The sequence below is a fragment of the Myotis davidii genome, unplaced genomic scaffold, assembly GCF_000327345.1.
Source record: "Myotis davidii unplaced genomic scaffold, ASM32734v1 scaffold3420, whole genome shotgun sequence".
In the NCBI taxonomy this organism is placed as follows: Eukaryota; Metazoa; Chordata; class Mammalia; order Chiroptera; family Vespertilionidae; genus Myotis; species Myotis davidii.
Window position 1 is genome coordinate 78,987 of NW_006292368.1, and position 12,565 is coordinate 91,551.

Below are 12,565 nucleotides of genomic sequence, written 5' to 3' on the forward strand. Positions count from 1 at the left end.
ATCCACTCTTCAATGGAAAGCATTAACAGCTTGTCCCTAAAATTACTTGAATCACTCTCCTCCAAATCCTCCCCTTGCTGCTTCCACAAACCTAGGCTGTTCATATCATGATCCTTACCCAATTCTAATCAAGTTCCCACGTTGACAGACTCTCTGCCTTAAATCAAACTTTCATTTATCAGTAAATTCTGACCTTTTCATTCCTCAGTGAAACACTGCCACAACTTTGAGAAGTGGGGGTCTCCTTTACTGAGATAAGCAGTAAATTCAGTTTTGTCATATCAGTAGGTGTGTGGGTGATATTCGGGGAGCCAGCATTTGACAGTTTTGAAGGTCTTACAGAGATTCAGAGCAGGCTGAAACTCACTACCACAGCTCAAGACCTTCAACTTGGAAACAATGTGCTCCTCTGAAGCCTCTTGAAACTATGTACAGTACCTTGGTTGCAGCTCTCTGACAGCAATGGTGAGGTACATAGGTTTCACAGTGGTTGGAGCTCTGAACCCTTGACTTGAGCTCCCATTTGCTAAGGATAATAATCCTATGGCCCATACATCACCCCCTATGAGAAGCCATTCCTGACCACCTGGATTATAGGGTCCTCTGTGTTCCAAATGTCCCCTGTCTCAAAACTGTCATGGCTGTCACCACACTTGTTTTATTCCCATTGAGCTACTGCATATAATTGTAAGCTTAGTGTGGCAAAGGGTCCCTTCATTGTAATTATGCACTAAAGAGAGTGTTATCATTTTCTTTTCCAAAGTCTTTCAGATTTTATATTAATGTCCCTCATTATTTTATTTTCAGATATGTTTCTACCAATTCTTTTGCTTATGAAAATAATCATAGTTACTACAATTAATGGTCAGTATTTGTCAGCCAGTAACAACACAGTATTTCTCGTAGTCCTTTGGGGGCGTATGATTTTATATTTGCTCAGACTTTACCCCCCCCCCCAATCTTCTTTTTTCACACAACCTTTATTTTCTGCTCTTTAAATTATTACATGTATTAATAGAAAAAGAACAAAAATTTCATAACTATGTGAAATATAAAACTATAGAAAGTTAACCTCAATAAAGTAAATATATAGATATTAGAAAATATATATATATTAGAAAAAAAGATTTAAGAGGAATATGCCAAAATGTTTAGGTGTTTAGTGTTTACCTACAGTTTATTTTTTCTTTCTGTATATTTTCATGGCTATTTAAACATTAACCATATAAATATTTTACATAGATTTGTGATATTCTAAATACTCTACTTCTATTTTGTTATGTTTTCCTGAGCTAAATTAGATCTTGGTCCATCCAGAATATTTAAAATCCACCACCATCATGTTCCTTCTAGTAAAATTCAAGTTATTTTACTTACAAAAGTTCAAACAGCTTAACATATGTTTGACAAACAGGAAACTATCAAGTATTCATATCTGCCTATTACCCCTTCCCCAATTACCCCTTCCCCAGTAATTGATCTTCCACTGTAATACAGTTTTTCTCAGTAATGTCAATACTTTTACTTGAAATATATAATGGAAAGTTCACAGGTGCTAGACTTAACACCTATTTTCTGGCTATATAACCTTAGTCCTGTTGCTGTCCCTTACTGAGACTCACTTATGTCCTCTAAAATTAGGTTAATAATTCTTACTATATGTTTATATGTTCAATATAATATAGCAATTGAAAATATTCATTATCATTACTCTCAATTATTCTTTAATAGACAGAAAAGAGCGAACAGTAACTGACACCTTCATATTTTACAGGGCAGTTCTTTTTAATATTTACAAATGCATGTGGAGTGACTGGGAGTTTGAAACACCTAAATCTAAGTTTTGGTGATATGATATGGTTAAAGCTACAGAGAAGCCAATCTCTCATTTTCTGCCATGCTAGGAGTGAATGGTCCAGATAATGTGACAGCCCAGGAGAATGAGAAGCAAGCAATTAATCTCCCAGGTTTCTGATCTCATCAGCTAGGTGGATAGTGGTTCAGCATCGTGAACTGTTTTCTCATTAACTATTTCCTCTCCAGCAGCACCTGTTCCAGGAGAGCAGCAATAGTGAAGGCTGCCATTTGCCTACTGTGCACCAGGCATTTCATTCATTCCAGTCACAAACATTTATTCAGAGCCAGCTTATGTTCTAACAGTGCTCTAGAAACTGGGGATCCAATGGGGAACTGGCCAGATGAAAATGTCTGCCCCGTTGAGATTGTGTTCTAGTATGGAGAGATACAAACAATATAATAAATCAATAAATTATCTATCTATCTCTCTATATATAAAACCCTAATATGCAAATAGACCAAATGGTGCAACAACCAAACAACCGGTCACTATAACATGCGCTGACCACCAGGGGCGCGCACAGAACATGCTGAGCATCGGCTGTGGCAGGATGGTGGAGCAGGTGAGTGGGGGCGCCAGGCCAAGGTGGGGCACCGGTCACTGTCATCTGGGTGATCCTCCGGTGGTTACTGAACATTCTTTGCTCCCACACACTGCGGTCCCAATGGGCACTCGCACCTTCTGCCAGTGCCAGCCCCACTCACACCCGCTGCCAGCACCTGGCACCGGCCCCAGTCTCTTGACACCGTCAATGGGTGTGAGCAGCAGCTGCCAGCCCCGGTTGCCCCTCAGGGCTTCTCCACCTCCGCCCTACTCCTGAGGGGTGATAGGGTCCAGCAGCCACCGCTCACACCCACTGCTGGCAACAGCCCCACTTGCACCCGCTGCCAGCACCGGAACCGCCATTCACACCCACTGCCGGTGCCAGAGCTACCACTTGCACCTGCTGCCAGCACCCAGTGCCAGTCCTGATTACTTGGCATTGTCAGCAGGTGCAAGCAGTGGCTGCCAGCCCTGATTGCCCCTGAGGGTTTGTCTACCTCCCCCTGATCCTGAGGGACTATCAGGACAGCAGCCGCTGCTCGCACCTGCTGCTGGCACTGGCCCCAATCACTCCGCACCATCAATGGGTATGAGTGGGGCCAGTGCTGTCAGTGCATGGGAACAATGGCGGCAAGAGCAGGGCTGCAGGCAGACAGGGGACCGGGGTCCGCAGTGGGAGGGCCTAGGTGGGGGCATGGAGGATGGGCCAAGACCTGCCCCTGTGCCTATTGCAACCTCACGGCCCACAGTTCCTTTCAAGGTGCACGAATTTGTGCACTGGGCCCCGAGTCCTATATAATAAAAACCTAATATGCTAAGTATCTGGTTGTCCATTCAACTCCGCCAGGACACAGACAGTTGACCAGTCACTATGACATGCACTGACCACCAGGGGGCAGATGCTGCAACCAGTAGGTTTGCTTGATGTGAGGGTCTGGCCAATAGGGACTAAGCTAGAGGGGCCGGACACTCCATGGAATCCTCCTGCGGTCTCTCCCTAGCTGGCCAACTTCCCATGTCTCTCCCCAGCCCCAATCATGCACCAGTGGGGTCCCTCAGCCTGGCCAGCGCCCTCTCATAATCCAGGACCTCATTGGGGAATGTCAGGGAGCCGGTTTTGGCCCAATACCAAAGGGGGAGTGCCACTCAGCCAGAAGCTGGGCTCACAGCTGGTGAGCGCAGTGGCAGTGGTGGAAGCCTCTCCTGCCTCCACGACAGTGCTAGGGATGTCTGACTGCCGGCTTAGGCCCACTCCTCTGGACTGCAAGAGGGTGCAGGCTGGGCTGAGGGACCCCCTGAGTGCATGAATTTCATGCACTGGGCCTTTAGTGTAGTATAATATAAGAGACATGATTGAAAAAATAGTGCAGGGAAGGAGGAATGGGAGTGCTAGTGGCTAGGTATACAGTTTTATTTTTATTTATTTTTTAATATTTTTTATTGATTTCAGAGAGGAAGGAAGAGAGAGAGAGAGATTGAAACATCAATGATGAGAATCATTGATCGGCTGCCTCCTGCATGTCCCCTACTGGGGACCAAGCTGTCAACCCAGGCATGTGCCCTTGACTGGAATTGAACCTGGGACCCTTCATTTCCTAGGCTGATGCTCTATCCACTGGGCCAAACCAGCCAGGGCTAGGTATGCAGTTTTAAATGGGCTGTGCAGGGTCAGTCTTACTGAGAAGGTGATATTTGAGCAAATACTTGATTAATATGATGAAAGATCAAGGCACAGGGACATCTGGGAGAACATTAACAACAGCCTGTGCAAACACGTGAGATGGGAATGTGCCTGAATTCTGTGCCAAGACATCCAAACAACACTATGGTAGGCACTGGAGATATAAGCCTACTGGGGAAGACAGATAATTATACAAACAGTTACAACAAAATGACTTAAGATATAAGGGATGACCTCTAGTGAGAATCAGAGAATGCTGGCCTGAAGGAGTACCAAGGGAGATAATACTAAAAGTTTGACAGGGATTTTGCCTGATGAAGGGGAGGACCAGGCTAATAGAAGAGCATGTTGGGAATCAAACATAACACAGATGACCTGGTGGGCTGGTGGTCTTTTAAGCTCTTTTCTAGAGGGGCCACATTTCATTTGTCTGGTTAGGCCCAATGATCTGAAGGCACCCCCAGTATTTTAAATGTGTGGCATTCCATTCCTAATGTGGAGCCTACTTTTTTCGGCCAAACTTTACTCAAAGTCAAGTTGTTTACAGTTTTCCACTATTAAAAAAAAAAAAAGCTAGGGTAAGAATCTTTTGTTCATAAAAATGTTACACTTTTTCAGTTATTTCCTTTTTTAAATGTTTGTATTTAATGTATTGGAGTGACATTGGTTAATAAAATTATATAGGTTTCAGGTGTACAATTCTATAATGCATCATTTATATGTCCAGTTATTTTCTTGACATCGATTTCAGGAATTTAAACTGCTAGATTCAGGGGTTTCATATTTCAACCTTTGACACATTGCTTAGTTGGCCTTCCAGAAAGAATGTGTCAATTCTCAGTCCTACCAGCACTGTGGGAGAGAGACTCTTTGCCCATATCCTTACCAACAGCTTGTTAATTTTAGTATCTTATCTCAGAAATTGCATATAAGAATAAATATGAGGAGAAGATGGCTTCAGGCTCTGAGAAGGAAGTGTCTTAAACTGATAATTTTTTTCTGTCTTGTTCAATAAAAGAAATGAGTCCATGCCCCAACAGTGTTACTCAATGGTTAAGCATCAACCATGCACCTGAAGGTCTCTATTTGATTCCTGGTCAGGGCACACGCCCAGGTTGCGCACTCAGTCCCCAGTAGGAGGCGTGTAGTAGGCAGCGATCAATTATGTTTCTCTCTCATCGGTGTTTCTCTCTCCCTTCCTCTCTCTCTCTCTCTGGAATCAACAAAAACATATTAACAAACAAATAAAACACCCAGGTTTTGTTTTGTTTTTTAAAGAAATGAGGCCGAGGCTATCCTACTGTAAAGACTTTAGGTCATAACTATGACAATTGATAAGCCTGTGTCCAGCATGCAGCCAGTAGAAGGATCAGATATGTTATACCCATTACCTTAGAGAGGACTTTACAGAACAACAGTAGACTTCCGACCCTAGGGAGGAGCAAAGCTGATGTTTGATTTCCTTACTCTCTGTGTGATCCTAGGCAAGTTACTATCGCTGTGTGTGACTCAGTGTCCTGGTCTGTAAAATGCAGATGGTGAAAAGGCTCATACCTGTGGGAGCAGTTGTGAGAGGCCATAATAAGTTCCAGTCTGAGATGAAATGCCACAGCTGGAGATCCATCCATCCCTTCAGGATGAGGTGGAGACCCAGCCCCACTCTCTCTAATCCCTTTTATGCTGCCCCTGAGGTCCCTGGTAGTGACAGGATTTCAGAGTTACCTGGATTATAAAGGACTCCTCAGACCTCAGTCATATCTCCTTCCCACCACACATTGGGGAGCCTATGTGTCCCTCTGAGATAAGTCCCCCTTGCTCTTAGCTGTCAACTGCTGCTCAGCAAAGTGGTTTGGGAGGGGGACAATTGGCTGGTACTGAGCGATCTGAAAGGATAGAGGTGCCTTTGACAAATGGGAGAAGGAGCCAGTCCCTGGGGACAGACAAAACCAGGAGAAATCCATCTCAGCATTCTATGTGTTCCCTTATCATTTCATCATCATCATTAAGCTCTCAGGTATTTTTTAATCCACTCCTATGCCTGTCAAAGGCTAGCCTTGGTGCAGTTCCTAGAGCTAGACTGTCACATCAAATTAACACAGAGTAAGCACTTTTCTCATGACGTAGACAACATTTAATTTTCCCCATCCTTCTATAGCAGAGTAATGCATTCTAGCAGAGTAATATACTAGCTACCATTTCTTCAGAGCCTACAATGGACCAGTCCTGTTTTAATTACTCATATACAGGTCACACCTGGGAAAGGCAGGTATGAATTTACACACCTCAGTTTCCTCATATATCATATGTGAATAATAACACCTACATCATAGGGTGCTGTGAACATATGAGAGCTAAGACCTGTAAGAAGCCTCAGTCTCAATGATACATCAGATAAGGGGATGATATCCAAAATATATAAGGAACTCGTACAACTTAACAAAAGGAAGAGAAACAATTCAATTTAAAAATGGGCAAAGGACCTGAATAGACACTTCTCCAAAGAGGGCATACAGAAGGCCAAGAGACATATGAAAAAATGCTTAAAGTCACTGATCATCAGAGAGATACAAATTAAAATGGCAATGAGTTATCACCTCACACCTGTCAGAATGGCTATCATTGACAAATCAACAAATGACAAGTGTGGGAGAGGATGTGGAGAAAAGGGAACCACAGTATAATGCTGGTGGGAATGCAGACTGGTGCAGCCACTGTGGAAGACAGTATGGAGTTACCTCAAAAAATTAAATATGGAACTGCCATTTGACCTAGTGTTCCCACTTCTAGAAATGTATCCTAAGAAATCAGAAACACCAATCAGAAATAATGTATGCACCCCATGTTCATAGAAGTGTAATTTACATTAGCTAAGATCTGGAAACAGCCCAAGTGCCTGTCAGTAGATGAATGGATAAAAAAGCTGTGGTACATTTACACCATGGAATATTATGCAGCTATAAAAAAGAAGACTATCTTACCCTTTGAGACAGCATGGAGGGATCTGGAGAGTATTATGCTAAGCGAAATAAGCCAGTCAGCAAAAGACAAGTATCACATGGTCTCACTTGTGGTGAGTATACTCAGCCCCAGGGCGCCTTATGTGCCGCACCAGCTCAGCCAGGTTCAGTAAGCCTGAGAGGGGGCAGTAAAGGATTGAGAAAAGACAGACAAGAGAATAAAAGCTGGGTCGGGGTGGAGTGCTGCCCTCTCTGATGGAGAGCTAGCGACAGCACCATGGACTACAAGCCATGTCTTTATTTTATAGCCAGATTCCAGGAGGCAAAGTAAGGGCTTGACCAAGATGTTTACAACATTCTCGTGAGTTTCGATCCTACTCAATTACATGCACCTGAACTCTATCAAGCCCACATCACTCAGGCTCATGGGGTCACGTGTTCGGACCATAGGTTCAAGCTTACAACCGTAGCTGTTGGCTATAATTGTACTGGGAGGGCTTTGCCCTCCAAGCTGGGACTTGCACATGGCCATAAGAGGACTGTGCCCTCTCATTAGTCCAAGGCTTGAACCTGTCCAAACGCTGTTGCTGCTCTCCACACTCACTCATATGTGGAATCTAATAAACAACAACAAAAAATTATGAACAAAATAGATCCAGAGACATAGAAACATGGAACAGACTGTCAAACCTCAGAGTGAAGATGGGGGAGAGGGACTGGGAAGAGATTAACCAAAGACCTTGTATGCATTTATGCATAACCCATGGACACAGACAATAGGTGGTGAAGGCCTGGGGTGGGGGTGGGCTAGAAGAGGTAAATGGGGGGGAAAGGGGACAAAGGTAATACTTTCAACAATAAAAATCTTTTTTTTTTAAGGAAGCCTCAGCTTCTCACCCTGGAGTCTGACCTTTGGCTCTACCACTAACTAGCAGCATGACCGTAGGCAAGTTTATTAACTTTCCAGCCTGTTATTTCATCTGAAATATGTGCTAATAATAATACCTATCTTATAGGATTGATATGATTAAAGGAGCTAATGCATTGAAAGGACTTGGTACAGGTGCCGGGCACGCAGTAACCTCTTATTAAAACAGTTATAATGATTTTTTATCTTTATCAGGAAGAATTAGGAAGGGTTAGAGAGCAACCAAAGGACTTGTATGTGTGAATATTAGCATAACCAATGGACACAGACACTGGGGTTGTGGGCGCTTGCCCGGGGTGGGACTGGCTGGGGGTGGGGTGTCAGTTGGGGAAAAAGAGACATATGTAAAACTTTAGAGAATAAAAATAAATAAATTAGTTAATTAATTAATTTAAAGAAAAGAATCAGGAAGAGGAAGAAGATTCAGCAAAGGAGACTGATAAGTAGACACCAAAAAGGTCAGGGAGTGGGGAACATGAGAGAAGCGTGTCATGGAAACCAAGGATAAAGAATTCCAGGAAGGAAGGAGATAGAATACAAAAGGACACTCAGAGGCCAGTTTCTTTTGATGAGTGATTTTCATCTTAGTGACCAATGAGAATGAAAGCAGAAAGGAAGAAAATAAGCCCATCGTTTGAAATGAAGCCTTTTACAAGCTAACTCCATTAGTCTGGTTAGCCCAGGTGTCATCTCCATGTCTCCTAATTAGGGAGAACACATATTTATTGAGTAAAGGAAAAGCCAATGCCACACAAATTAAGTAAAAAAGAAATGTCAGATTACATTAGGTTGGTGAAATAAAATTTAGACAATCTTAAATTCACAAAGCAGAGGAGGATAAACAGGATGAAACAGGATGAATCACAGAACAGGTTTTCAGAGGAGTGGTCTATACTGGAGGCCCAGGCTAACGCCAGTGAAAAGGAGGGTAATGGTATAGATCATTCTTTTTTTAAATCATCACCCGACTATATTTCCTCCATTGATTTCTAGAAAGAGTGGAAGGGAGGGAGGAGGGAGGGAGAGAGAACCATCTGTGTGACAGAGACACACTGAATGGTTGCCTCCCACACGTGCCCCTATGGGGGCTGGGGAACCTGCAACTGAGGTATATACCCTGGACCAGGAATCAAACCCGAGACCCTTTGGTCCAGGGCCAAGGCTCCAACCACTGAGCAAACCAGCCAAGGCATCTTTATTTTTTATTTTATCTTTCTATTCTACCTGCTGCCAGAAAGAAATTATGGCTGTATAAACCGTGTCTTGAGCTGGGAAGTGTTGTGGCCTCTGTGGAAGCCTGAGTGGAACTGCCTCTTGCCTGAGGGTGATGGAGGGATCCCCTTTGGCTCCTGAGAGATGGTGGTGGCTGCCAGGGTCCCAGAGGTGCCCCAATAGATGCAATGAGTGGCTGGCTCCTGGCCTGTTCTCAGTTTAAGGGCTCCTCCCAGTCTCCTTCTGGCCTTGAGGGTTAAGAATGCTGAATTTTTTAAAAATATATTTTTATTGATTTCAGAAAGGAAGGGAGAGGGAGAGAGAGAAACATCAATGATGAGAGAGAATCATTGATTGGCTGCCTCCTGCACACCCCACACTGGGGATTGAGCCTGCAACCCAGGCATGTGCCCTTGACTGGAATCAAACCTGGGAACATTCAGTCTGCAGGCTGATGCTCTATCCACTGAACCAAGCCAGCCAGGATGAGAATGCTGAATCTTAAGGAAAACAGGGAGTGTCAGGTGGGGAAGGGTAATGGCAGAGCTCAGAGAGAGAGCCTCCACCACCCTCTACCAAGAGATGAGTATGGCTGGGTGTGGGGAGTCCTAAGGTCAGATCGTGAGGTCATTGATGGAGCAGGAGCAAGAGCCCAGGGAGGACCTAAGGAACTGTTTCTGGAAAGAGAAATACTTCAAGGCAGGTTTTTGTCATGGCAGCCCAGACAGGCTTTCTACAGTGCCTGGCTTCAGCCCCTAACCCCTTCAGGGTCCCTTTATCTCTCTGAGTGGCCCATCAACTGCTACTATAATTAGAGCCCCAATCACTCCTCCTGGGCTCCTCAACCTGTGCCATTCCCAATACAACATAGCCCAGAGTTCTGTATGGAACCCTGGAATCTGTGGTTCCTACCAGGCTTCCTGTCACTGTCAATCTCCACGTGACCTCAAACGCTCTCCCCTGACCCACACAGAAGCTCTGTGCTTCTCCCCTGAGGCATCATCTCCCACTGCTGCACACTCTGTCCTCTCAGCTCTGTGGAGCACCAATTTCCGCATGACAAACTCCTTCAAGTCCTCGAGTTTGTGCATCCAATTCACTCCCCACCCCCTGCCTTAAATGCAATCATTCCCATACACCCAGCCTTGTCCTGCTCACAGAGCAGGGACATATGCACCTACAAGAGACATAGGGACCTTTGGGGCCTGAGGTCACACATGTCCTGTCCTTTTTTTTTTTTTAAATCACACTCCAATATGAGATCAGGAGAGGGGACAAGGCAGGTTTCTCAGAAGGTCCCTCACCTCCTCCCTGCCCCATGAATGCCCTTCACTCTGATAAAATGGCATGGCTTTCTGATCCCCATGTTCCCTCATGTGTCCTAGCTACTAGATTGCTTTTCATCCCTCCCCAGCTATTCTCAATTCTCAGATTGGTGTAGGGTTGGCTTGGAGTCCTGGGCTGCCTGCGTCCTCTGGCATGTAGCTTCAGGGCTTAGGACAGTGGTTCTCAACCTTCCTAATGCCACGACCCTTTAATACAGTTTCTCATGTTGTGGTGACCCCCAACCATAAAATTATTTTCGTTGCTACTTCATAACTGTAATGTTGCTACTGTTATGAATCGTAATGTAAATATCTGATATGCTATATGCATTTTCCGATGGTTGAAACCCACAGGTTGAGAACCGCTGGCTTAGGGGGTGAGGCTCCATCCAGTGCTATCAGCTGAGCCTCTGGTGCTGGGCTCCCGTGAGTAACTGCTCTCTCCTTTCCTTAACTGGGATTTGGGAAGAGGCCGGTTTCAGTCCACAGGAGAGATTGCTGGTTGTGACCACGATGTCAGCTAAGAGCAGCAACAGTGATCTAAGAAATCCACCCAAAGGAAGAAGAGCTGCTCCTCCCCAAAGGGACAAGGAATGAAGCCTCTAGACTTCCCATTTGGGGTTGTACTCGCAGCACCGGACCCCAGCCATAAGACGCCTCTGGATACATTTCATTTTATCTTTCTATTCTACCTGCTGCCAGAAAGAAATTATGGCTGTATAAACCGTGTCTTGTGTAGACAAATATTCCACAAGTGTTTACAGTATAGAGTAAAACAGAAAAGATGAACTGGACAGACTATAGAACAGCACTTATATTTGACACTTTTATCTGTACATATATCTATCTGGGTACAGAAGAAAGCACTGAAGCATTGTCAGCTAGTGGGTGCCATAGTTTGGTTCTGTGATCTAAAGGACAAGTCAATTGTAGAAAGAGTCTCTATTTACCTTTGGGGAATACTTCAGCTTATTTCTTCTTCCCTTTGCCTCACCTGAAAAATGAGATTGCTAAAAACCCCATCCCTTTATAGTTTTTGACCATATTTATTTCCTTTTCCTTTATTCTGAAAATTATACCACAGAGACATTAAAATCGATGCTGATATATATTTATTGACATAGAAAGAAGCCCACAACAAATTGGTGAAAAAATACAGACTATAGAACAGCACTTATATTTGACACTTTTATCTGTACATGTATCTATCTGGGTACATAGGTATAGGGAAATATCTAGAAGGATAGTCATCAGAGGGTTGACAATGGTTATATAAAGGTGGGAGATTTGGACTAATTTGTACTTGACTTTTTGTATTTTTGTTGTTCGAAGATTTAGCAGTGAATTATACCACTTTCATAAAGAGAATAAAGCCATCAAGGAAATGAGCACACACAGAAAATAGACCCTTAGGCAGCAGAGGTGGGAGTGGGGAGCAAGGACAGAGGACAGGCCACCTTTCTTATATCCAAGACCCTTTCTCCTGCACCCGAAAAAAAGCTGCTTTGTGGATTAATTCATGCAATTAGAAGCCCCCTCCCTCAGTTTTCCCATCACTAAGCTCTGAATATAGCTTAAGGGTTCATTTAAGGCTGAAGACTAGCACCTCACTGTAGCTCAGAAGGGTCATTGGATTGGTCAGGAGCCTCTCTTGACCCCTCCTCCTCCCTATGTGTGAGCTCCTGCAGGGTCATGACCAGATTTTCAAACATCTCAGCCTTGTTGCTCTTGTCACAGGTTTCCTTCGAGTGGTCCTCCTTGCCACAATATGAAGAGTGGGTTGTGTATTTTCGCTTCCTGGCTCTACAAATATCCCCAGGGCCATCATTTTTATCTCCAGAACCCCCACTGGTGGAAGGAGATTGCGCCTGGGAACTATTGGGGGAATCAATGACTACCACTTGATCCTGAGGTCTGGCTCTGCTTCTGGGGGGAGGAGACCCAGAGGATGAAAGTGGAGGGTCCTGAGACTCCACCAGGATCACATCTTCATCTGAGTCATCCAGGGTGTCATCTATCTCTATCACGTTGCAGTCAGCACTGCCGATCACTATCCGTAGG

The 12,565-nt window shown here is 44.3% G+C and overlaps 1 protein-coding gene across 1 annotated transcript; it reads right to left on the reverse strand.

Moving 5' to 3' along the window:
- Positions 1-11,598: 11,598 nt before the first annotated feature.
- Positions 11,599-12,561, reverse strand: LOC102769804 (zinc finger CCHC domain-containing protein 12-like; the record flags this gene model as incomplete). Its single annotated transcript, XM_006765895.2, has 1 exon — positions 11,599-12,561. A coding segment is annotated over one exon (450 nt), but the record flags the coding sequence as incomplete, so codon positions are not given.
- Positions 12,562-12,565: the final 4 nt, after the last annotated feature.